A 26550-nucleotide genomic window follows, 5' to 3' on the forward strand; every position below is an offset into this window, starting at 1 on the left:
AACACTTGTAGAATTCTTAGAATGAAAAACACATTCCACTAGACCAGGTTGCTCCAAACCCCTTTCAACGTAGCCTTGAACACTTCCAGGCCTGGAGCATCCACAATCTCTTATGAGAATTTTTATTTATGAGGCATAGGAACATGTGTGAGGCAGCATAGGGTGACCCTTAGGGCTTGAGAGCATGATTGCTGACACAAGGAAGAACCAGGTCACATCTGTATTTCAACAAGATATTTTATTGGTCCAGCAACTGCAAAATATACAAATTTCTGAAAGGCATACCCTGTTTTTAAGCTGGCACAGCTTTTTATCAGGCAGTTATTCCAGATGTATATACAGAGTAGTTAACATACCACAAATCAAAAAAAAAAAAAAAAAAAAGTAATCCCAAGTAACTGCACCCTTCTCTCCAAGCTTTGCAGTATACATTAAATAAATAAAGAGCGCTTTGCTATCAACAAAAAATTAAAAAAATAAATTCAAGTATCACAAAGGAAAACAAACCAGAGAGGGGAAAAAAAAAAAAAAAAAGAGTGGGGTAAGAAATCATTGGTGTGGTTTGACATGTCCTCTCTCCCAATCTTCCTTGGTTGTGGCATCAGCTGCCCAGTCCTTGGCTGTTTTTCCAAAAAGATGGACAGCAAGTTTTTTGGGGCAGTTGTGATGGCACAGGGTTGACACCATCCCACCAACCCCTCCAGCACAAGAGGAACTCACAGGACAGTTTTCCCTGGAGAAAACACCATGTTCAAATTTCAAGTTTTTGAAGACCTACTGAGACATCTATTATTACTAAAGGATGAAAGTTCAGGGCCATTTTGGTTTTTTTTTTTCCTGTTTTTTATATATATATATATTTATATATATACACACCCACACACAAATACACACCAAAACATCCGCGCAATTACACATGTGCACGATTGATCTCGGGGCAGCCAGACGTCATGTTTGTATTTGCTGGCTTATCTTTTTGCAGCAGGAGAGAGATAAAACTCCCCCACGAAGGAAGAAGCTGAAAAGAGCCAAGTGAGTGAGTGGCCTCCCCAAAACACATTCATTTATCTAAAAGGCAGAGAAACCGAAAGCGCAGATGCCAGCCAGGGCACGAAGGGAGAAGCCCACTTTTAATGAGGCTATTTAAACAGAAATAAAGCAGTGGGGGGAAGGGTAGAGTGTTGTTTTATCTGTACAGGAATATGATACACATATGCACAAGCTCACACAGGCAGGGCACTGCCAGGACTGTCACCCCCGTGGGACAGGGGCTGAGCGTGGCCCCGGCGCCCTCCCGCTGTCGGTGCCGCTCCGAGCATGAGGCCGAAGCGTGAGGCACTGTGGTTCGTCTTTTCCCAAAGGAAAAACAGACCAAACCCACCCCCAAAACACACACACATGCTCAGACAGTCATCTATCCACCAAACCTCTCTGATCCCATCTTTGGGGATGGTGTTCCCTACGCAGGACACTGGGGAAAGCCATGGGAAGGATGAATCCAAAGGGTTGCTCCACTTCCAGTTCCCCAGCCTAGTGCTGCAGGAGGGATGGCTGCTTTCACCTCCTGTCTCCAGCAAAAAAAACACCCACAAGATGGGCATGGAGAAGATGCTGCATGTGATAGGGAAAAAAAAAAAAACCACCAACAAAACCAAAAAACAAACCCCAACCCAACGCAAAACCCCAAAAAATAAAAAATAAATCCAAAATCCACAGACTTTCACACAAAGCAATAGTGGTTAATTGCCATTTTTAACTGCTATCTGCCAGCCCAGGACAGGCTGCCAACAAGGGATCTTATGAGAGTTAGCTGATGGAGTCAGTCAAGACCTCACCCTGTTTCCCCCACGTCAAACACTGTAACTACTGTTTTGTAGTCCCAGCATGCAAAACACAATTTAAAACAAACAGAAAAAGTTGCCTATATTCAGGCTTCCCCTGTTAAGGGGCACAACTCAGAAAAAAAAAATAAAGTAGTTATGCTTCTGCCACAAATAAAGTGCAAAAACCAAGCAGTTTCTAAGTATATAGATATACACACACATGTGTGTATATATTAAATAAAAAAAATACAGACAAAACTGTCCCTTCTTGTGGTTTTTTGCAGTCAGACAGGGACTCCAGACCTCTGGCCACCTCCATGAGACCTCTGTATCTACAAAATGCATCTAAGCCTAGGGATCCAAACCCTTCCCCAATACCTCCAACTTCCATCTAAAAAAAGAAGGAAGGGGAGATGAAGTACCAGCACAGCACCTCAAACAGTGCTCAGCCTCCCCAAAATTCAGCTCATGCCTGAACTCAGACCACACCTGGGTGCTCCCCAAGATGAAAGCATAACCTGAGCTCCTGCTGGCATGGTTCCTCATGCACTGCAGGCAGCTTTCAACCAGTTTTAGCAGCAGATCTACATTCTCGGCAAACTCCTTTAAGGTATGTTGATTAAAAAAAAAGAAGTGAAAAAATGGGTTGGTTTTTTTATTAAACCCAGCAGTTCTTGCAATGAAGGAGTTCACACAGCTGCTTCTCCTGGCACTCACAGATCTGCATGAGCCAGGCTGGCATGTGTGACTTAGTTGTAGTGTGTGTGAGAGGGACTGCAGCACAGCATGTTAGGGGCTTATTCAAAAGTAATTAACAACATTAATAATAATAATAATTAAAAAAAATGCAAAACCCCTTTACCCACCCCCCCTTTCCCCCTATCTTTCTGCTAACCCCGCACCATCCATATATATACACACCCCATCCAGAGACTGGATGGGTACCAATCATCTATACAGAAGATCAAAAACACCACTGAAAGAGAGGAAAATCAAACTCCTGTGCGCTACAGAAGCACTTTACAGCTCGATATGACCCAGCAGGACGCCGGGAGAGGAGAGCAAACGCTGCAGCCCGAAGAGCTGGTGGTGACCCCGGGTGAGGGAGCTGGGGCTCTTCCTCCTCCTCAGCTCTCCTGCATCCCTCCCCCTCAGCAGCGCGGGGTTTTGCGGATGAACGGGCAGCGTGAGTGTAGCCGGGCGAGGTCCGGGCTGGCCGCAGCCGGAGGGGGCCGGTTCATTGGGAGCAAGCTTCGGGAATGGCGATGGGATGAGAAGCTGGCGGCACCAGCAGCAGCGCCGGCGGCCTCGCGACGGTGCCCATGGAGTCACGACGGCTTCTGGGAGTTGTTCATGTTCTGCAACGAGAGGGGAAGGAGGGTGTTGGGGGATGCGCTGGGGTCAGGCTCCAGGCCAGCAGCATCTTCCAGGAACACATGAACAAGGGGACGAGGAGGAGGAGGAACAAAGCCACACATGGGTCACTACGAAGCACCCACCACAGAGGAGAGGGCACTGCCCACCCGAGGAGAGAGGCAGGGCACTGACTCACTACTCACCCCCTCCTCAAGCATTGCCTGGCTTTAATTACAGGGTTAGAATTTAGATACCCCTAAAAAACTGAGCTAAACCCCAGGCAACCCCTCCTACCCCACCCTGCAGCTTTTTGTGGTTCCAAGGTAATGGGACCACAGTGCTCATTAAAGGAGCCCAATTTAACATCTCTTTTGCTCCCCTTGAGGGTGGGCAGTGTCCCCCCTGCCTGCCAAGGATGAGGTCATTGTTTGTCCATCCTTGGCAATGCCAAGAGCAGGCAGCTCCCACTGGCCATGCCAAGGACTGGCCACCATCAGTGGTAGAGCAGCAGCGCAACTCCCCTGGTGACACCCCATGAGGTTTCATGGGCCCAAGAGATGCTCCAGACACAGCTCTGGTACAGAGAGACGACAATGGGTACCCACCAGCGTGTGGTGAGGACCACAAAACCAGAGACAACCAGCTAAACACAAGCAGGACCAGCCCCAAGGGGAGCACCTGCTCCAGGAGAAGCCCAGGGGACCACAAGGACATTTCCCAACTCACAGAACTACATGAAACAAGGTAGGGGAAAAAAAAAAAAGGACTAGAAAACAGCTAGGAAGGATTCGATTTTTTTTGGGAGGGTTTTTTGTTTGTTTGTTTTTGGGGATCTTTTGTTTGGTTTTTTTTTGTTGTTGTTTTTTTTAATGCTTTTACTACCTAAGCTGCCTCTTACAAGCACCAGGAATCCCAGCCAGGCTACGAGGCAGAATGGGCTGAGCTGTTCTCTCTGTTATCTAAGGAGACAGGAGGAGGGTTAGGAAAAGCCACATGCACCACAGCCATTTACCTTGGAAATATTAGCAAAGAGAAAACTTTGAGAAAGTGACAAACGGGTCTTCTTTTTAAGCATGAAAAGTGAAGGGGAGAAGAAGGGAAGGGATCAGGTGACTGTTCAAAAGTGCACTTCAGATCACAAACCAAGCAAAAGGAAAAGAAATCATCAAGCCAGGTAAGTCTCACGACCCCCAGTCAGCTCAATCCCGCAGCCAGGAGGACCCTGAGGTACTCAGCCATGTCCCCAGCCTCTCCAGGTATCCCCTGGTCCTCCTGGATGGGGGGCAAGACCCCAACAGTGAGGGCTGATGCAGGGAAGGTCCCACTACCAACCCAGGCCCATGATGCAAGTTGTGCAGGAGGGACCTTCCACCTCCCCAGCCCCATACAGGTGGTGACAGTGAGGGACCAAACCAATGTACAAGACAGCAGCCTCCCAGAGCTAACAGCAGTGTGAATGTCACCAAGCCCTGGCTTTGGCATGTCCTCATGGGTCCCACAAAAGCAGCCTTTAAATTCCACACTAGGAGGTGGAGACAGGCTCCCAGCAGCTGGAGGTTTTAAACTTGCTGCTGCCAGCCTACAGCTGGCATGGGCAACCATCACTGCCTGCTCCAGCAAAATCTGACACATCCATCTCCCAAACTCAACAACAGAGTGTGTTTTCAGTGTCCCAGCTAGCACCAAGGCATGCAGTGCCTTTTGGTACAATACAGACGTGAAAATGGTGGAGGGAAGGATGGAGAAAAACTAAAATGCTTCCAGAGCAACCCAAGAGGATCAGATTTCATCAGGGGTTTTTAGAGGCCTTGAGCAGCAAGGGAAGGATCACAGGCATGCAGGCCATGCTGAGCAACCCAACCTCTACACTCACCCAACCCACCCACCAGCAAAGCCAAGTGCAACAGTCCTAACCTCCCTTTTCTCTAAAAAGGGGAAGAAATATGAGATTTAACAGCTGCTACACACAAGCAGGGTTGAGCTCTGGCCTGGCCATGTTAGACCAGATCCCTCCATCTTCAGCCCACAGAACAACCCAAGCCAGGGAGGCTCACAGGCTGACTTGAACTGGCCCTCAAAGGGCAAAAAGACCCCCTGGACATTACCCAGTATCAGCTGAGCCCCAAAGTCTTCCCAGTCTTTGAGACTACATCTTCCAGTCTTTGAGAAAACATCTGAGTACCTATCAAGAACTGCTGCTCTGAACGCAAGGTAATATTAATTAGGTCTAAAGGCTTCAAATTTATCCAGGAGCTGTCCTGTTCCTCAGGGATTTAACAGCACTAAGCCAAACTGCCAGAGGCTTGACTATTCAGAATTAGTGTATCAAATGCTCAAGCTGTTTTGCTTTCTTAACAATTTCTATTCACTCTGCCCACAACATCTAGGCTGACTGTTTCCAAAACCCAAGTTTGCAGAACTGATGACTGGTCCCAGGATCATCCAGCTCCAGAAAACACATTCCTGAGAAGGTCAGAAGCTTCTCAGATACCTCTCTGGTGCCATCACTCACAGACAACTCAGAGCTCTCAGGAAGGACAGAGCACCCAGCTCTCTCACCTACAGTACAATGTGCTATCACAGAGGAGAAAACTCCAGGAAAACTCAACAACATTGACCATAGGCACCAGAGAGAAAGTGATAATCTTTCACAACAAAATCAAGACATTTCATCAAGCTAGGATACAAACCAGCACCCAGAGTCTCCTCTTTACCTTTCCTAAAACAATTCCCCCTCCAAAACAACAAAACATTAACTCCAGGAAATCCACACCCCGTCTGGATTTTGCAACAACAAAACAACCCAGCGGGATGGCAAGAGACATGGGAAAAAAAAAGGTTGGAAGGGGAATAAGACGCAAGAAGGTACTTACAGGCATGCCTTCCCTAGTAAAGGCTGCAGAGAGACAGAGAGAACAGAGAGAGGTGTCAGTAACTCTGTGCCACACTGGGCAGAGGACAGTGGACAGCAGCGAGGGGCACCGGGCAGTCAGAACTGGCAAAAGGTTTCTTGTGAGGCTCAACCAGAGCCCTGGAAGCTGAAACAGAGCCAGCTGTCCTGGAAGGCTCATGCAAAGCAGCAACCAAGCAGAGCAGTGGGGGAGCACAGAGCCATTCCTAACCTGGCTGGGATCTGGTCAAGGAGGGGAGAAAGGACATCACACCAACACAGACAACAGGGAAAGGGGCTGGGCAAGACAGCGAGATCCAACAGGCAGCTGGTGGGAAGGGTAGCATGGCTAAGGCTCCTATAGATTATATAGGACTCCTTAGTGAGCTTAGGAGAGGGGTTTGTGCCTGGAGAAGTGAGCAGCAAGCAAGGCCTCTCTTCCTATGTCCCTTCATGGGTGGGTGAAAGAGGAGAGGACACGAGTAGCATGGCAGCTACCCACAGCGTTTCACCACACCAAGAGCCTTCTACTCAATTTTGGTCTATTTCACCTACAGCTCCAGGATGAGGGAGACCCTTCCAGCCAAATATGAGTCTTGGCAGATCCTCCTTAAGACAAGCACAAGAGCATCTGATTTATTGCCATGCCCAGGTCTATACCGGAGCCAAGCACACCCAGAGGGAAGGCACAAGCCCTTTGTTCCTGCTCACTCCAGGGAGGAGACCCCTCAGGAGGTTGATGCTGGATGGTGAGGACACTAAATGCAGCCTAGAGCCTGGTGGAAGTTCATGACGCTCTCAAAATCCAAGAGAGGATCAACAATGACCCAAGGCAGGGATGGACAGCAGCCATGGGAGGAAGACATCTCAGACAGCAGCACAGGTTACACCAAGTGCAAGCAGCTCCTCAGCTTCAGTAGTGACAGGAGGACAACAATAAAACAACGAGAACAACAACCACCAAAAAAAAAAAAAAAAGGAAAAAAAAAAAAAGGAAAAAAAAAAAGGAAAGAAAAAAAAAAAAAGGAGAAGAGTTCAACTAACTTGTCCCGGCATCTGCGTGGGCACTTCCTGAGGAACACAGCCTGGCAAGGCAGAAGAAACAGCCACATGCTCCTCAAAGCTGTTGATGCGAGGTTTTTTGGTGGGCTCTGGGCTTGCTAGAGGGGTAACGCTATTACGTCTCATGAGCGGGTTAGGTCCCTTCTTTGCTTCCTAAATTAAAGTGAGACAAAGAAAATCAAAGTAAATATAAAAAAATAAAGCGAAATAAAGAAAAAGGAAGAAGGCAACAGTTAAAAAGGGGGAAAAAAAAAGAAGCAAGTTGCTTTGGTTTTCTTTTTTATCTTAAACTGGCCTCTGCTTTTCCCCACAGAGAAAGGGGAAATGAGCAAAGGATGCACTGAAAGGCTATGGATATGAAAAAAAAAAAAAAAACCTGGTACAAAATGTTTAAGAGTGTGGAAAGGGAGGAGAGAAAAAAAAATGGCTCTGCACTCAGATATGAGACAGATTTTCACCTCATCTGAGTCTCAGCTGACAAAAAAAACTACAGATAGCTGAATATACCCAGCAGCAATCAAGCCGACTCTGCATGACACAGGGGTGCCCATCGGTCTCCTCCTCGAAGCTCATCCCTCCACCCAGAGAGAGGAGTGAAAGCAACAAGAGGGAAGATGACCCAGCCCAGGCTGATCAGGAAGACTTGGGGAATGGGAGCAGAGCAGCCAGCGAGGGTTGGCACCGCACCAAGCTCCAACTCAAGCCAGGAGGGATGGAGGCAAAGCTGAGCAGGGGCACCCAAAGCACTTGGCCCATGTCCCACCCTGTCCTACCCAATGCCTTGCTGCCATCCCCAGAGAGGATGGCAAAGCAGGGCATCAACAGCCCCATGCAGGGGGAAGGATTGGCTTCCCCCCTACAGCTGTGGGGTGGGACACGTGGCTCAGGTGCTGCCACCTGACAGAGAAAGCAAAGGAAAGGAGATGTGGGCCAAAAGGGGACAGCCCCAACTGGTCAGCATCACCACTCCTAAGCACAAGTTGGAAATGTTCCAGCATTTTGGGACATGGGTGCTGCCAGAGTCCCTGTGGCCCAGCCCTGACACCAAGTTGGCATCCTCCTGTTTTGGCCTCTGAGCTCCAGTGGAGCACTTGGCAGATACACCCAACCTTACAGGAATTTTTCTCCACAGAGTGGGGTCTCCTCCACAGAGCATCCCTGGTCCAGCACTGTCACCTCCCACCCTGCAGAATGACAGAGAGCCATGGGCATACCAGGAAAAAGACCCTCAGAGGCAGATGTAGGGCAAGCATTGAGCCCAGGCTCTGCCAGCCAACTGGGAGACCTGGGAGAAGTCACCTTCTCCAACCACAGCTCCACTCCCTGCTCAGGCAAGGGAATGACCATGCAGGTGAAAGTCAGAGACCAGGGAGGAGTTTTCCCTGAGCAAACACACCAGGAAGCAGGAACATGCAACAGTCCTTTTCCCTTGGAAAATCCTCAGCTGGCCACAACTTTGCAAAGCAAGAGCATATCTGATGCTCTGGGTCTTCCAGCACCACTTCCAAGCACCCAGATGAGCAATCTCCCCACGCCTACTCCAGGCATTCCCACTGCCAGCTGACCACAGGGGAGAGGAGGGGGACACCAAAGGACAGCTCCAGGGAAAAGCAACACTCACCTCTGGCCGGTCTCTGTGCGTGTTGACTGCTTCAATGTTCAGTGAGATGGATTCTACTCGGCAGCCTGCAGAAAGGAGCACAAAGAGACAGATCAGCAAGTCCAGCAGTCACAGGATGTTATTAAGTGTCCCACCACAGATCCCTGCTTTTCTCCCAGACAGCCTGGATCCAGGAGTGATGCCTTAAGTTTTAGCTTTCATATTTTTCAGACTCTGTGCTGCCCAGGGGTGCAGTTCTGGGCGTCACATTAAGTGTTAGTCAGCTCTTTTCACAGAGCAGGGAGACAAAACAAATCCTTTCCCTCTTGAGGGCCAAGGACAACTTTCAGGCCCAAAGCACAAACAAGGGTGGGCTGAAGAGAGAAACAAGAAGGATGGGACCTCACAACCTGAAGCTTTAATTGGACAATTAAACCCCTATATGCAAATATAGGGCCCAAATTGATAAAAGAGTAAGACCTCATGACCAGTCAGCCATTTTGTGACCATTTTAAATCCACCCTGGGTGTAGCCCTGGTCAGGCTCTTGGCCTGCCCAAGGTGTACCCTTAAAAGCCTTTCAATAAATATCTACTTTATTTTCTAGCTCTGTGCAGTCTCTGTTCCAGGTCAGCCCTCCCAAGGCATCAGGAAGAGGTACAAGTCAACCCCCCTGGCATGTTTAGGAAGGTCTCACTCACCATAGGCTACTGGGGTCAGCTTCAACACCGTGTGCAGGGGACATTTCAGGTAGGGCATTTCATCTGCAGAGACAGCAAAGCAGGAGGGTTATCCCACCTCCTCTCCAAAGGCAGGCCCAGACACCTTCATCCCACACCAAAGAGATGCACACTCCAGGATGTGAACATGACCTCCCCAGGGCTGTATCCATCATTCCTCCTCCAGCAGGGCCAATCCCCTTCCCAGGGACAGGGAACTCACCTGCACTCTTGTCCAGGAAATAGGCCAGGAGACAGCGCATGACAGCCTGGTGGCAGATGACAAGGACATTCTCTTGCCTCTCCAGCTCCATGATGACTGGCTCCAGGCGCTGCACCAGGTCTTGGTAGGACTGGGACAGAAGGGAAAGGAGATGAGGCATGGAGTCAATGCAATGAGCATCCCAAAGAAACAACATTCCTGGTCTTGGTACGCCTCCTGATTTCATGCCTCTGAGTAAACCAACAAAGTGCTAAAAACAAGTAAATCCTCATCCTCAGGGTACTCTGGGACTTCTAATTCTTCTGTCAGAGAAGGAGCCATTCACATCTCAGTGAATCACAGCTCAGTCCTGGAGAATCAACAATTAAGGTAAGCTACAAGGGCTTTGAAGATAGAGCCTCTCCCACATATTAATATTTGATTTTCTACAGGATTTCCAAATCCTGAGAAGTCTGAAGCAACTTGAGAAATGCCAGGGTTTTGAAGGGCCTCATAAAAAAACCTGACAGGCAGCCAGAAAGAACACCCAGAGTTGGTGTCTGATATCCCCACGCAGTCTTCAGTTAGATACAGTCATGAGGATGTCTCCAAAGATTTTTCTGAAATGTCTATGTGCATGACTTTCAATCTGGGGATAATGAGCTCAATTCACAGCCTTAAGTATCACCCAGAACTAATGTGCGTTCTCACCTCATTGTGTCACACCTGAAAGGAGACTGCCAAGAACAGATATTACCATCAACCCTTAGGGAATGATACTGAGAACAAGGTGAAAAATACTTTTTTTGGAAATCAAAGGAAAGAAAATTGGGGCAGCAAGAAACTGCTTTATCTGTGAGCAGATACAATGATGGAGGTCGGACTAGGGATCTCCAGAGATCTTTCCCAACTAATTTTCTATAAAAAGTCAGTGGGACTGTTTGTTAAGTGACGTATTTCTTAGTGAGATCTTCATATGCCAAGATTTCACAAGAGCTCAAGGTAAAGTAAACATGGGCCCTGATCTCTTCTAATTTTAGTTTCTTGGAGTTCTCACTGCTCCTCTACTCAAGAGCAGAAGACAGAATGAGGAAAAGGGCACATTTATAGCAAAAGTCCTGTCTCTGAAGGTGCCCCTGCAGACCTACCTCCCCGGAAGGATAACGGTAGTAATATTTATCCTGATCACGCAGAGCAAATTCCTCTGGATGTTGCTCCCTGATTTCTTCATAGGTCATTTCTTCACACACACCCTGCCAAGGCAGGACAATCACGAGGTTACTGGACATGCTCAAGTCAAACAGCATCAGCACAGCCCCCAGACCTCCCTTGCTCTTGTTCAGCAATAACCAGCCCCATCCAGCTTTTTTGGCTGCACAGATACTCACAGCATCGATTTCATTGAGTGCCTTCCACTGCTCATAGGGCAGCTGGAGAGCTTCTGCTGTTTGGATTGTCCTCTTTAGCTGGCTGGTCCAAATTTTGAGGTCCTTCAGGTTCTGCTCTTCCACAAATTTGTTCAGTGCCACTGCAAACTATGGGACACAAAACAGAGAGGTTGATTCCTGGCCCATAGCTTCCCAATGGGCCTTTTTCCCTACTTCCCAGTAAGTGTTGTCTTCCATAGGAAGACAGATGAGCCTTCTGCTCTCAGGGCAAGGGCAGCCACACATTCCTTGATCCCCAAGAGCTACAGATGGACGCTCAGCAGTCCACTTGCCATTAAAACACACACTTAACCCAAGGCACAGCACCTACTACAGCCAGAGCACTCTTAGAAGCCACAGGGGAATAGGTTCCTTCTCCCTCACCTTCTTGCCCCTGTTGGAGAGGCCAGAGTCCCCTCCAATTCTGCCCTTGAGGTTGAACTCGCTCTCCCCATGCCGACAGAGGTAAATGGTGCGGGGCTGGACGTGGATGTTCATCAGGTAGTAAACAATCCTGCTCTGGATGTGATCCTGAACCCTGTTGACCAGGAACCGCCGGCCAACGTCGATGACTTTGATGAGAGAAAGTTCCCTGGGGACAGACAGAGACACAGTCACTCTCAAAAGCAGCCCTGTGAGTTATCTCTGTCCATGTAATCACCCGGCTCAAAGGATTTCCTGCGGGCTATTTCCAGCAGGGAGCCAACAGGTAATGGGAGTTTCACGGAGAGCTGAATAGCAGCAGTGTAATCGCCACCCCTCCTCTTGCAGCAGGAAAGAGGATTAAACAGGACTAACAGGGAACATGCTCCTCCCCAGGACAGGGATCAGCAGGACAGGGATAATCCGTGCAGGGCACACAGACGTGTTTGTGAGCAGTGGAGAGAGGTTGGGAGGTGTCTGCAGAGTCAGGCAAGGCAGCAAAGCTCTCCCAAGGCACACCACAACCAGGCAGAAGCCACAGGGCTGGCTCAGCCCTGGGGTTTCAGCCAAGCAAACCTTTAACTGGGACAATGAAAAAGCACCTCAACCACTCAAACTCAAGTGCTTTCCCAAAGCCTTTGTATTTAGGCCTGCAGAACAAGGTTGAAATCAGCTTAGAAGAGCCTGGGAAGGCATCAGTGTCCATTTCCCTGGCACAGAGCCTAGGGAAACCAGCATTTTAATATAAAAAGCTTGAATTCAAGGTGAGGCCTGGCCATAAATCATTCTAGCACAGTCAGGCTTTTGAAGACACAGTGAAATACAGCTCCACCCTTCACTGCTCCTCTCCTGGGAGAGGGCTGGTGCTCAAGGCAGCTCAGAAGTCAGGGTCTCATACCTGTCATAGTCATCAGGGTCAAGGGGCTGGTAGCTGGCTTGGTAACAATTGATCCTCTTCATGAAATCCTCCATGGCATCGGTGGAATTACAGTCCCGGTAATCTGGGCTGGACAATTTAACTTCCTGCAACAGAAAAAAAAAAAAAAAACAACATGCCACAAGGAGAGGTTAGGAAGCTTTCCAAGCCAGACAATGCTAATCTGGAATTTCAAAGTCCTGCCAGGATCCAGTGATTAGCTGAAACCAAGTGATGACTTCTTTATTGTCATCACTCATCATAGGGCAGAAAATAAGGTAACTAGACCCAAAACCAAGCATAAGGTAGGAGAATTTAGTACACTCCTAAAAGTTGGGGTAGCACTTCACCACTCAACAGCAGGAAAACTGAGCTTCCTAAAGGCTAAAAAAAACCCCATCAGGTTCAAATTCAAGCTGAGAAAGGGAAGTGCATGAGCTTAGACAAGATGCTTATCCCAGCTCAGCAGCAGGACAGGAGGATGGCAACATTCAACCCCCTTCTGTGCTTTACTTGCTGCAAGCTGTTGGGCTGAAAGTCAGTGGAAACGGGCAATGTGAACATCCACAACCCTCACAGACTAAGTCCTGCCTGAACTAATTTAACAGGTGTTTTTCCTGAAGATTTGGGTTTGAACAGCAGCATTACACATTGGTAAACTTCACAAGCAGTCCTGAAACCAACAGGATGACACAATGGATCGACACGTGTGGCAGCATCCCAGGCCTGAGGTGTGTTTTCCACACTGATCCCAGCACTAAGAGAGCACCATTCATCTGCAGTTCCCCGTGGTGCAAAATCCCACACTCAGCTAGGAGCTCATTTCCTTGTCCTTCAATCATTAGTTTCCATATAAAGGGATTAAAATCCTCAAAAAAAAAAATCCAGTTTGTAGAAAAAAAAAGTAGCCAACTGAGCATTTTTTTGTAGAAAAGGCTGTGTGCAGCCTCCCAAAAAGCTGGTCACTGGGACAACAGCTCCCAGCAGGAGCAAAAGAGACTCTTCAGCCCCAGACCCTGGCTGGCAGCATGATTTCTCTCCAGTGAAGCCATGCTGGCTGTCACCAATCACCTTTTAATTTTCCACGTGCCTCAGCAGTTTCCAGGATTATCTGCTCCATGATCTTCCCAAACACTGATGTGAGACTGAGCCTGAAGTCCTCCAGTTCGGTCAGGGCTTTGTCTTTCTTAACCCAATCCCTGGCTGCTCAGACAATCTCTGTATTCCTCCCAGGCTGCCTGTCCTTGTTTCCATCCTCTCTCTGTAGGCTTCCTTTCTGTCCTTGAGTTTGTCCAGGAGCTCCTTGATCATCCTGGCATTTTTGATAGCTGCTCCTTTGCTGGGAATGCATCACAGCTGAACTTGGAGAAGATGATCCTTGAACATTAACCGGCTTTTCTTTGGCCCCTCTTTCTTCCTGGGCTTTTTCATCCCACAGTACTCCAGGCCAAAATCTGCTCTCCTGACATCTCACTTCACAGCCACTGCAGCCCAGGCTGCCCTGGAGCTTCACATTCCTCACCAGCCCCTCCTTGTCGGTGACAAGGTGCAACATAGAAGAACAAACAAGGAGGGGTGCTCTCACTTGGAGAAGGAAATCATCAACACCTAGGAACCTCCTAGACTGCCAGTGCCATGCTGTGCTGTCCCTCCAGCAGACACCAGGGTGGTTGAAGTCCACCATGAAGACCAGAGCTTGTGAATGCGATGCCATTCCTACCTCTCTATGGAGGGAAAGCAAAAGCAGGACACTTCCACCAGTTCCACACTTACCATAACGTTGGTGGCGACTACGTTGGGATCATTGCAGACAGATTCAATGAAGAACACCTGTGAAGCAAAGCAAAGCTCAGCTGAAAGCCACCAACGAGGTTTGTGACATTCAGCCAGCTCCTTGCTCAAGCCAACCTCCTCCCTGCTTGACCAGAGAGCTCTCCCTCTGCCCCACTCCCATTGTTTCCTTCCCCAAGGCTCAGTACAGGGAATGAAGGAACAGTTCCATATTTTAATCAAACCCAGTGGTGAAATCTCCCTCCCACAGGAAGAACAGCATGAGGATAACACATGAATGAAAGAAGATAAACCAACTCTACGCTACAGTGGACTTCACAAAGCAGGCATCAGCCCCATGGCACCAACCTTGAATCCATTCTCTTTGGCAAAGTTTAGGATCATCCCTCTCCTCTCCCTCGTGGTATTGGTGGCATCAAAAACCTTTAAAAAACAAAAGACCTCAATCAGCACCACAATGGCCTGGTTTCCCAGTGAGGCCCTCCTCAGAGAAGGGACTGCAGAGGGCCTTTGGGGCTGGCACAGCTGCCAAACCCCAGAGCACATCTGGGAGCTCACCGCAATCTGCCCGGCCTCCTCCGTCAGGTACAGCTTCACATCCCTCAGGGCAGCCAAGGCACATTGCCTGCAAAAGAGGGGACAGATATGTGGCCCTCATGTCCTCTGGGTGTGGTGTGAATCCTGTACAGATTCAATTTCTGAGCTCTCAGAACCCTCCTTGAGCAGGCAGGGGAAATTCAAATCCAGGGGAAACTCAGAGCCCAACTTCTCAGTTCATCACTCCCAAAGTGGATAACTGTGCTGCCAGCCACGGGCTTCAACACCCTCTGGGGTCAGGGAAGGGATGTCCACACTCACCTCCTGACTTTCATGGCTTCCTCGTTGTCAGGCCTGAAGAAGTCATAGGAGCTGTAATGCTTCACGGCCTCACGCCGATACTCCCCAACGTTGAAAACTACGTGGGAAAAGCAAAGAAAAAAAACACATCAAAATGAGAGACACGACTTAGTTGTGCAGCTTCTGCAGTTATTAAAGCAAGCCAAGCCCAAGAAATTACATCCTCAGAGCAAAAGGTTCAAGGCATCCCTTGGTGTTCAAAGTGAAGGAGAAACTAGGCTGCAGCAGGGTGTGAAAACACAGATATTTGGCCTGTGGTATCTTGGAAGCATCCACCACTACTTCCCATCTCTCAAAGCACTGATCTAGAGGAATTCCTGAGGACCAGACCTTCTGGAAGTCAGTGCAAGCCTCACCTTTTGTGGGGACACCAATCCAGTTGAGGTAGCGAGTCAGCTTCTTGGAGATGTAGGTCTTGCCACGGGCGGGGAGGCCAACCATCACTATCACAGTGGGGGAATTGGCAAGCTGAGGCCCACAGGCTGCAAGGAAAAAAGAACAGGAGCTGTTAATTCTCCAGCTCGTCCTGCATCAACCCCACAAGGACTTGTTTTTATCCAGACTTCTTCCAAGTCCTTCAGCAGCTGAAGGAAACCTGAAAGCCACAGCAAGAACACCCTGATGGGTGCAAAGTAGGCAAGGAGCCAGCAGCTGGCCCAGGCTCCCTGGAGAGCCTCTGTGCCTTGGTTTCCTCACTTACAACCAAAATAAAAAATAATTTTTAAAAAAGTTAAAAATCAAGGCAAGCACAACTTTACACTCCAATGGCTCAGCCAATTCCATGAAAAGATCAAGAATAGCCAAGGACTTTGGACCCATCCCTGCAGCAGTGCCTGCACTGAAATACCAGGTCTGGTCCAAGATCTTCACCCACAGAAATCTCTGACTAGAGTTTTAGCTGACACACAATCAACTAACTGGATTTTCTGAAGACAAACAAGGCAAGAGAACCACAGAACCACCAGCATTTAAAAGCAGATATCCAAGTGATTTATGCCGTTTTTTCCTCATAAACCCAAGCTAGTTGTTGGTTTGGGGTGTTTTTATTTTGTTGTTGTTTTTTTGGGTTTTTTTTTGTTGCATTCTTTTTTTGTGGCGAAGAGGGTCCATGACAAACAGCTGGAAAGAAAATCCAGAGGCAGCATTTGCAGGACAGATGGGACCCTGCAGGGGATTTCTCACCCACCCGGTGAGCCCAGAGACCTCATAGGAAAGGAATGCAGGGAGTGAGTGGCTGGTGGCAGAGCCATAAAACCCAACTTAATTATGGCCTGGGTGGAGAGCTCTGCCTGCCTGTCACAGCTGCCTGAAGGTGGGACCAGGGGATGCCAAGGGCTCCCAGGTTTTTGTCAGTGTGGATCTGGAAAGGGCAAACAAAGTGAGGGGTACTCACAGAATATGCAAAGTACCTGGGGTTACCTTCCCTTTCTAAGAAAAGAAATAAATCCAGCAGCTGGAGAAACCAAATTAAAGCCACAAGGAAGAGTTATGGCACTGGTACCCAGATGGCAGAGAAGAGCCACCCATCATCTTCCTAAGTTTCTCACCAAAGCAAACTCAGCAGGCAAGAGATTAAAAACTGCCTAAAGTGCATTTTCTCTATCTTCTGTTTCATAAATTTCACATTCCCCAGGCTGGAGCTGCCCTCACACTCACTCCCTTTGTGCAACCTGTCCCCCTCAGTGCTGAATTTCAAAATCCCAGGGTAGCTTCCAAAAATTTTGGCATCAAGTGCCAATTTTCTGTGCTGGAGCTGTGCAACATACCCAGAAAAATACTTTCCCCCCCTCCAACAATCTGACATCCTCATCCAAGCTTTGAGTGCAAATCTGTTTTACACAAAACCCACACACGTATTAGATAAAGGGAGGAGGAAGGAATAATACCTGAATAAGGAAACTCCTCCTTTCCCTACCTGCCAGTGGACAAAAGAATCTCAAAGAGCAGAGCCAAGAGGATTTGGGGTCATTAAATAGCACTCCAAGAGTAAAGGGACAATGCTGGGTACTGTTCATGTCTCTGTGGCTCCAGACAGCTGTGACAGCCCCAGGGCTGGCACTGTGTGGCCACACGTGTCACCTGCAAAGGGTGCTGCAAGTTAGGCACCCCGAATTCAGGAATCTCCCCCCAGTTTTTGCTGTCCTTGGACAATTGAACAGCACCTGGGAAGCACCTCCCAAAACATCATGGCATCAGTGAGCAACTTTTCATAAGGAATCTGAGCCCAAACCAAAAGTCTCCGGGAAACTTTGCATCAGGGATGAAACAGAAGCCAGTGTTTTGCTCCCAATCTTTCACAAAGACCTCATTCATCATTTCTTTTCACCACTGCTGGGAAGCTATCAGGGATTTCAATCCATATTCATTACTCCTTATCAACATCTAGCCAGGTAAGTCAAGGGCAGGGACTGACTTTCAGGCTCAATCAGAGGCTATTTAGAAGGAGCTCATCACCTTTGCTATTTGCAAGAAAGTCTATTTCACCAGTGGGTAAAGGGAAGGAGGGGGAAAAAAAAAGAAAAAAAAAAAAAAAAAGGAAATTTTCTTCTATAAAAAGTCGGATAAAACAGCCACCTCCCCACTTCAGGCATTTTTACTGTCTCCTCATGCCCCAAAACCTCCCAAGCCCAGACCGCACGTTCTGTTAGTCCTATTCCCCCTTTCCCAGCCTTTTCCCCCGCCGCAATTCCAACACTTTCCCGGACGCCTGATTCCGCCCGCACACGTGGAGCCGCGATCGCCCCGACACCCGGTGACGAACGCGCACATCCCCGGCGTGTGTTCCCACTCCCAACCGAGCCGCAGGGACGGGAAAAAAGCAGCGAGAGAATGGAGAGAGACAGCGGCAGCCCCTTCCCTCCCGGAGCATCCTCCTCCCCTCTCCGGGCTCTGCCCAGCCAGCGCCTTCGACGGCTCCACTTTCCCAGCCCCTACGTGAGAGACGTGCGGCGTGACAGCAATTTAATGGATCGCCGTCGAAAGGCCAGCTGAAGGAATCACCGCAGCCTCCCCTGGACCGGCGGTCCCACAATCGGACTCATTTCTTCATATCCGAGGAGCGTCCTTCCAAGAGGATGCTCCCGGGGATGCGTCCGCTCCCTCCCGGCATCACGGTCTCCGTTATCCCTCCGTTCCCACCCGGCTTTGCATCCCTCGCCTTTTTTTTTTTTTTTTTTTTTTTTGTCGCTGCTGAGGAATTTAACAGCACCTCGCGTTTAAAATACCTTGAGTTTAAAAAAAGCTAAAAAAAAAAAAAAAAAAAAAAACCATCCCTAAAAATTCCTCTTCTCGCATTGCACAGCGATTAGCGTGGCTTGTTCCCACACCAAGAAAAAACAATTAAGAAGCCACATTATGTTATTAATAAGTCCCTCGGTGACTCAATATATTAAATATGTGAGGGGGTTTTTTTTCCGCTACCAAGAGGGAGCTCTCTGAGAAACCAGGTGAATGAAGTGGCAAAAAAAACCACTGCATGCACAAGGGATTTCTTTCAGAGGTGCCAGTCCTTGAGAAAAATCCAGCCACAGGGACACACGTGCGAAGCATTAAGCCGGGAGACGTTTTACCCCACTCCAAGCAAAGCCCCTTGGCTACCCACATGTGCAGCCTGTTGCTGAAATCCATTTCCTCGGCAGCTCCCGCTGCAGAGCTGCCCTTGGCAGGCACAGGCTGAGCATCCCAACATCTGCTCCAGGCTGCCTGACCCACAGCCGCGGGCAACAGCATCTGTCAACTTCATAGGATATCTTATATATTTTTAAAAAAATATTATAATTATTTAGAAGGGAAAAGTTTCCGGCCAAGGTAAACAAACATCGGAAGCGACTTTAAAAGCCTGATGAAGGCAAGCATTAGAAAGACTGATTCACCCAAGCCACTTCCATCGCTGGCCAAGGCTGCGAGTGCCACCCCCTCAATCCCGGCTCCGCACATTCCTGCGCCGCTCATTTAGTTAGGAGTCGCACAGCTGGCAGCTTGTCAGTGTAGCTGGTGAGTGACTTCAAAGAGCTGCTTTCTGAGCTCGAGTCAAGATTTGATTTATAATAACACCGGGCTGACCCAAACATTCATCTATTCCGAGCTTCAGACACAAGGGGAATCCACTGCAGAAGTCTCAGCACTAATTTCTGCTTTCCCCTCCACCTGCTTCCCATCTCATCCCCACAAGGTTAAATGGTGAAGTGCACATGGCTGGTGTTTGGTTGGAGTTTTTCTTTTTCCCTTAAATCCATTGCCCTAATCCTCCCGCCACCTCCAAAAAAAATTTTTTTTTTTGGGACACACTAATTGGACGGGGTTTGGAGCAAGCTGGTCTAGTGGAAGGTCTCCTGTCACATGGCGGGAGAGTTGTGGAACGAGATTATCTCCACGGTCCCTTCCAACCTGAACCATTCATGATTCTGCCATTAATAAATCCCCAAGCGAGCCGCTTGACACCGCGAAAATCCCATCTAAGCTGACGCCCCGGGCGCGAGGTGAACATCCTGCTGCCTTTTCCTTTTAATCCCGGGGCTGGGAGCGGAGAGTGGAAATGGGGCCACGCGTGTGGCGGCACCTCCCCGCATCCTCCGCTGGGCCGGGGCCATGTGACGGCTGCACCTTCCTCCCGCTGCCAGTGAGTCACGGGATGGCAGCGGGAGGGATGCGGGCACCGCCGGGATGCTGGGGCACGCCGAGGAGGAGGGATGCTGCAGGGATGCTGCAAAGAGCCCCGCCGCGCTGCGCAGAGAGAGAGGGGAGAGCTTCCCACCCATCCCATCCCTCCATGCCGATCCCAAATCCCTCCGGGACGCTGCCGTGCCCGGTACTCACATCGGCGGGGCAGCGCCGGGCGGTTGTCATTGGGAAGCCAAATCTTCTGGATGCGGCTTTGCGTCAGCTCCATGGGCATTTTTAAAACAAAGGTCTTTTTGCGCTCCGCGTCCACCTTGATGCGTTTGCGGGAGGGAGGAGGAGAAATGGAAAAGGGGAAGGGGGAAGGAGGTGGGGGAAATAGACGAATAAAATAAAATAAAATAAAATAAAATAAAATAAAAAGGGGTTTTGTTGCAGTCGGCGGTTTGGGCGAGCGGCTGCCGCGATTTCGGATGCTACTCCGAGCCTCGTGAAGGTTTTACGGCAGGAGGGGGAGGAGGAGGAGGAAGAGGAGGGCCGGGTCTGCAGGGCACAAAGCCGGGCAGGAACGGCCCCAGCGCAGCCGCTGCGCGCCGGGAAGGGAGCGAAGGCGAGCCCCGCCGCGAACCGCGATGGGAAGCGGAGTGAAAAAAAATACGGATATTTTAAAAAAAGAATAAATAAAAATTATCTTCCCGTTTAAATCGAAAAAAAAAAATAACAAGAGAAGAAAAGCAGGAGAATCTCCACGCGAGACAGCCGGGAAAGGAGCGGTGCTACAATCCACGCTTCTGCTCTATCCGGCTCCGCTCACGATGTGCCGGCAGCTGCCGGGCCGCCTATTTGTATCCCGGCAGGCCGGGACCGCCTCCGGGGCGGGGCGCGGGGGGGCGGAGGAGGATGGGCAGAATGGGCAGGAGGAGGAGGAGGAGGAGGAGGCTGAAGGGGCGATGTCGGCGCGGCCCCTGCTGCCCCCTGCCGCCCGCCGCCCGCACTGCAGCGCGGACAAAGGACGCGCTTTGTTCCGCGGAGGGGACGCGGCACCGACCCCCCCCAGAACCGGGGAATTTGGGGACCCCCCAAACTAAAATATTTATGATTAAATAAATGCCCTATTTAACTTCTCGCGTCTTTTCGATCAACGAGGGAAAACGATGTAAAACGATGTAAATTTAATTTCTTTAAAGGGGACATTAAAACTTGACGATAAATGACTTAAAAACAGCTATTTCAAAAAAAATGAAAAAGGAGTGAAAGATATAAAAAGAGGGAAAATGTAATTAATTAAAAATTAATTAAGAAAATAAAACAGGGAATAGAGGCGAAAATAAGGAGGAAAATAAAAAACTATGGAATAAAGTTTTAAAAATAAAATTTTTATAAAAGAAATAAACTAGAGACAAATGAAATAAAAATATTTTAAAAAATAGAGAAAAAAAAAAAGAAAATAAAAAGGAACGCTAAGTACACAGCGCTGGGCTGGGGGTCTCCGCTGGCGCGCCCCTCACTCCGCGCTCAGCGGGTTCGGGCGGGGGGATCCCGCGGGGGGCCGGGGGATGCCGGGGGGTCCCGGGGATGCCGGCCCTGCGCTCCTGCACGTCCCTCACGTCGCACATGCGGTGCCGAGCCGCCTCCCCCGGAGGGGATGCCCGGGATGCGGCGGCTCCGCCTCCGCCCGCGGCCACCGCGGCTGCTCCGCCCCGCTCCGCGCCCGGGCGGGGCCGGGAGGCGGCGGCATCCCCGCGTCCCTCCGCGGAAAGCGGCTCGGGGGCGGCTGGAGCGGCCGCAGCGCTGGGGATGCTCCGCGGGGAGCCTCAGCTCTCAAACGGGTGCATCATGCTAATTTTTTATATTTAAATATATATATATATATATATAAAAAATACTATTTTAAATATAATATAATTTTAAAAAATATTTTTATATTTTAAATAGAAATTCATTTTTTAAATTTTAATATTTAAATATTATTTTAATTTATATTCTCGTTTAATTATTTATTCTTTAACATTCTCATATAATTAATTTTATTATTATTTTATCAATTTATTATTTAATTTTTCTTCATTGTGTCATGTTTATGTACTATTGTTATTATTATTATTATTATTATTATTATTATTATTATTATTATTATTATTATTATTATATTGGCGTTCTTTTATTAGTTTAATAAACTTCTTAATCCACTCGCCAGGTTCCTGTCAGTTACGTTTCCACTCTAAATCAGGATACAAGCGGCAACCCAGCAATGGCGACACACCCACACAGCCTCTGTTTGCAGCACGGAGGGGTTGGGACCACCCTGAAAATTCCTGTGACGACACCCAAATCCCAAACACGCAGGTGCTCAAATCCCCTTGGCCCCCAACGCTGATGAGGATGTTCCCACTTGGCATGGAGGGGTCTCTTTGGAAGGATTCTGGGTGCGAATTTGCCACAGCAGGGAAATGTGGGAATGGGTCATGGGCAGAAAGAGCTGTAGAGGTGAGAGCATCAGCTTCAATGGTGTTTAATAAAGCAAATTTTTCTTCAAAATTTAAAGCCTGATAAGGAGCATCTCAGATACCTAAAATGTTCAATAACCTTTTTTTACTCAAGGCATTTTCCTCCTTTAGAAGCAAAGGCTTGTGTTTTTATAACGCATTTAGAAAGAAGATATTTCTGGCCAATTCCTTACATGGAGCCAAGATGGAGTAAAAAGTGCACAATCTTTCCCTCTCCTACACACGGAAAAAATATTCACAGGCAAAAAGGGAAAAAAAAATTAAAAAAGCTACTATGAGGGAGCTGGAAAAAAACCAGAGATTTGGGATGTGGGAAGGAAGATGGGAGAGAGCTGTGAGTGTTCCAGTTGGCAAGGATGGGATGGGAGTCAGGCACAACAGCCCTTCCTGGACCACTCTGCACAAAATCCCCAAATCTTTTCACATGTAGGGCAACAGAAAGTCGCTTCCCAGCTAGAGCATGAGTCAGAAAGAGGACAAAAATTCACATGATTTTACAGGACAAGGAATTCGGGCAACATCCCCCTTCCTCCAGCAGCTCCCTCCCCACTCCGTGGCTCTTTTCCACCTCACAAATCACCACCCCCACGACATGAAAAGGAGCCCGAAAGCGAAACCCTGCCTGAATTAAAATCACAGTCGCTTCAAATTAGATCCACCTAGTAACTCTTGGCTTAGAAACTCCTAAATAACTGGAGCGGAAAGCTTCAACTCCTAAATAAGTGGCCTGGATTTCAAAGGCACCAGCACCCAGCTGCTCCGAGGGAGGTCAGCTGGAAGAAGCGCTTCTATTTATAAGGCACTTGCACCCCGGGGAGAGGGCGGGGAGCAGGACAGCACTAGGTGCACTCCGAGGATTATTTTTCCCCCACCCAAATCGTGCCATGCAAAATCCCAGCTCTCTAAAAATAGCACCTGGGCTGGTAAATAAGATGTTGCTCGCAGCTGCTGCGAAAAGAGCCTGAAGGGGTGCTTAGCTCAGCAATTTTTCGGGAAATCAAGTCACTGATGTGGTCTGAATGTTGCCAGGAAGAGGTATCAGCTGCTTGAGAGCCTCCACAGGCACAGCGTGACATGGGACAGCCAGTGATGCTGTCCCACAACTTCACTCTGTGACAGAGGGTGGAGGGAGGAATCAACCAGCCAGTGCAGGCTGGAGGCGCTGCCAAACATACTCCAACCAGGAACTCACAGATATTTAATAAATGGGAAGGGACAGGAGTATAAATGTCATGTCAGGGTTTGAAATATTAAAGTCCCAGTGGTAGAAGGGGGAAAAAATAACCTTGAGTGTCTAAAGGATGAATGTAGCAGGTCCAGAGAGGCCGGAGAGGGAAATACAAAAAGGAAAAGCCTGGGAGAGAAGGGGGAAACGCCCATTTCTGTGAGAATGGGATACCCACTTCTTATGGGTTTACAGTCTTCAGACTTCTCCAAAACACCAAAACTAGAACCTTTCAGTTCCCTCTTTTGTTCCATTGCTGCTCCAACGTCAAACTCACCTCACAACCCATCCTGAACAGTGGCATTAGGCTCTTGGATGCATCCCAAAATAACAGCTCCAGACTTCATTCTCCATCCCTTTTGGAAGAACCTACCAGTCACCAGCCAGCTTGCTCTGACATCCTCCCCCTGGCATCAAAATGCCAGCACCAGCAGCGACTGCTCTGGTGAGCCCCTACTCTGACTAAGCCATGATTCACCCTCCTCTTTTGATGTCTTTTTTTTAAAAAAAAACAATTATTTATTTGGTTCCCTCTAAAGGAAACTCGGAAGGGAAGCACCAGTCACGTTCTTGCCTACGTTCAGTGCAACACGCATCCTCTCCTTTGGACATGGCACGGGGGGGTGCAAGGTGGGGGAGATGCCTGGTGGGATCTGAGTCACACATCCAGGAATTCTTTGCATAGTTAGAATTGGGAGAGGGTGGCTGGGAGCTGTGTGTACATCACTGTCTGTGGATGTAGCCACACGTGTGCTCCATTCATGTCAGGGCAGCTTCATCTGCAGCAGGTTCCAGTATGGCCTTGGTTTATCAGTCTGGAATGTGGGCACAAAGTTCAGAATCACAGGATGGTTTGGGTTTAAAGGAATTTTCAAGATTATCCAGTCCCACAATCCTGCCATGGGCAGGGACACCTTCCACTATCCCAGACTGCTCCAAGCCCGGACTTGAACACTTCCAGGGATGGGGCATCCACGGCTTCTCTGGGCACTCTGTGCCAGGGCCTCACCACACCCACAGGAAAGAATTTCTCCCAAATATCCCATCTAAATCTACTCTCATCCAGTTTAAAGCCATTCCAAAGCGCTCCCTACCCCGGAAGGGTGGTTGCAAAAGTCATGAAGCAGCTGCACATCATACAAACAAACCAAAAGTGCTAAATTTTGCAGTTTAAAAAAAAATTAAATAATGAGATACAGAACAAGCAAAGAAAACTGTCTGCAATATTTTTCGGGGAATTAGATGCTTTCAGAAAGGAAACCAGGTGGTTTGACCCCTCCTCTTGCCAGCTGGATGCTGAGTAGTTTCCACTGCTGATGGCTCTTTCTTTGGAAGGACTTGGAAAAAAGCTGCTAAGGGTCAGGCTCCTGGCGGGGAGCGTGATAAATGTCTGATTTTTATCAGGCTGATAAAAATGTTTGTATTTGGAGAGGCAGCTGCAGTTCACGGGCCTTTGTGCCTGCAGTTTTCGATTGCCTCCCTCGCCCCTCGCAGGTATTTCAGTTACAGGAATAAATAAACAAGGAGCGAAGTGTGAACTGCACCTGCATCACCAGGACATCACCGCTCCCTCATCCCGCCCAGCTCCTGCTGCCAGGGAGGGAACACCAAGACCTCCTTCATTTGTCCCTGTAATGGATCGGGGTGTTTCTGGCATGGAAGAATTTTTTTTTTTTTCCCCTCCTGTAAAGAAGTTGGGTTTTCCTTCCTCATTTCTCGCCTCTCTGCCCCCTGTTCTTGCAATCTAACGCTGCTTCTCCTCCTGCTGCCGCATCGGCCCCGCTGCCGGGCCAAGGGGAACAGGAACCGAGCAAAATCATCTCTTCACGGTATTATTTGCAGACAGGGCTTGCTGCAAAAAGGGATTAAGGGATGTTGCTCAGCACGGGATGTACAGACCCCTGCCCTGAAATCAGGGGAGAGCTCCTGGTCCCTCTGCAGCGGTGAGGGCTGAGCCCTGCCCGGGGTGCAGGATCCAGGCAGGGAACATCGTGTGCCCCAGAGCTCCCCCTCCTTTCACCCACCAGCGTTCTCCAAGCCGTGCACTTTTTCAGCCTGTTGCACCCTCTAATTGCACCTGATGTGCTCATGAAACTCCTTCCTTGGCGGGTTGTAAGAAATTCCGATCATTGCTGACAACAGCCGGGCACCGGGACACCGCCGGAGCAAGACCTGGGCTGCCTGTGGCTGCAGCTGTGCTTAAAGACAGCCACAAGCCGAGAAAAGGGGGAGATTCAACGGGGTTCAGCCTCTGACATTAAGAAACCAGGGTTGAGCTCCAGAGGGGGAAATCCCCACAGAAGCACAGGGCATTGCTCACCCCGCGGTATCAGCCCCAGTCAAACACTGCACCCAGGGCTGACATTGCTTTCCTGGCAGCTCAGGGACAGCAAAAGCCAGGAAGGAGTTGCAGAAATGCAGGATTCGGCCTCATCCAGCTGATTCCAGCTTGGGGACCTGCTCAGCCCTCTGCTCTGAGTTCCCTGTGTGCTGTCACTGTCACACTCCATGCAGGAATTCTTCCAAGGACAGTAAATTCTTCCTGAAGTCAACACTCTGCAAAGTTGTTTGTTTGTTTAATTTCTTTTAATGTATAACTCTTCAGGTTGGAGGACAATAGTTCAAACTTTATTTCTTTTGAGTGGTCAGATTTGTGCCCTAACTGGAGGTCTTTGGTTATAATTGGCTGAGTTAAAGGGTAGCAGGAAAGGAAATGGGAGAGTTGTAAATGCAATGCCTGGCTTTGATGAATATGGGGAAGAAGGAAGGATGAAAGCCTGGATTCAGTCATACTAAAAGCAAAATAATTCAAGGCTTCCTCCACTGTTTTCAGAGAGGTAACAGCCTCCAAATGTGTCTTGGATGGTCCTTGGGAACATCCGGTAAATCTTATTACCAAAATGGGAAGGTGTAAAATGGGTGTCCATTAGCCAGGATTGATGACCTCTCAGATAGAAGTTCATATTTAAGAAAGGAGGTTTATTATTCTGTTATTCTAAAAAAATATAATTTGGAGATAACATTCTGAAGCTGCAAACATCCATTAAAGCTCAGATATTTCTCAAAGCTGGCATTTCTCAAAGCTGGCAGGTCTGC

At 48.8% G+C, this 26550-nt stretch overlaps 1 protein-coding gene across 3 annotated transcripts; it reads right to left on the reverse strand.

Annotated features, from left to right (window-relative positions):
• Positions 1–219: 219 nt before the first annotated feature.
• Positions 220–20554, reverse strand: PFKFB3 (6-phosphofructo-2-kinase/fructose-2,6-biphosphatase 3). Of its 3 annotated transcripts, XM_066318858.1 has the most exons (16): positions 19921–20218; positions 15462–15587; positions 15067–15163; positions 14767–14833; positions 14557–14631; positions 14191–14247; positions 12400–12524; positions 11463–11670; positions 11040–11186; positions 10800–10904; positions 9673–9802; positions 9432–9494; positions 8753–8817; positions 7114–7284; positions 6053–6075; positions 4033–4242 (listed from the first exon to the last, which is right to left on the reverse strand). In XM_066318858.1, the coding sequence occupies exons 1-16, from the start codon at positions 19997–19999 to the stop codon at positions 4188–4190; spliced, it is 1593 nt and encodes a 530-aa protein (XP_066174955.1). In that variant the 5' UTR covers positions 20000–20218; the 3' UTR covers positions 4033–4187. The 3 variants fall into 3 exon arrangements, with proteins under 3 accessions (XP_066174953.1, XP_066174954.1, XP_066174955.1); XM_066318856.1 differs by lacking the exons at positions 4033–4242; positions 6053–6075 and adding an exon at positions 220–3181 and having other exon boundaries at positions 19921–20554; XM_066318857.1 differs by lacking the exons at positions 4033–4242; positions 6053–6075; positions 7114–7284 and adding an exon at positions 220–3181 and having other exon boundaries at positions 19921–20553.
• Between the last annotated feature and the right edge of the window lie 5996 nt (positions 20555–26550).

The sequence above is a fragment of the Sylvia atricapilla genome, chromosome 5 (genome assembly GCF_009819655.1).
Source record: "Sylvia atricapilla isolate bSylAtr1 chromosome 5, bSylAtr1.pri, whole genome shotgun sequence".
NCBI lineage: Eukaryota > Metazoa > Chordata > Aves > Passeriformes > Sylviidae > Sylvia > Sylvia atricapilla.

Excerpts from the sequence above, each read along its gene's own strand:
- PFKFB3 (XM_066318858.1), bottom strand. The coding sequence starts at position 19,999 with ATGCCCATGGAGCTGACGCAAAGCCGCATCCAGAAGATTTGGCTTCCC. Across the intron at positions 15,588-19,920 it reads CCCGGCGCTGCCCCGCCGAT|CCTGTGGGCCTCAGCTTGCC; the intron begins GTGAGTACCGGG and ends TTTTCCTTGCAG. Across the intron at positions 9,495-9,672 it reads TTTCCTGGACAAGAGTGCAG|ATGAAATGCCCTACCTGAAA; the intron begins GTGAGTTCCCTG and ends CTGTCTCTGCAG.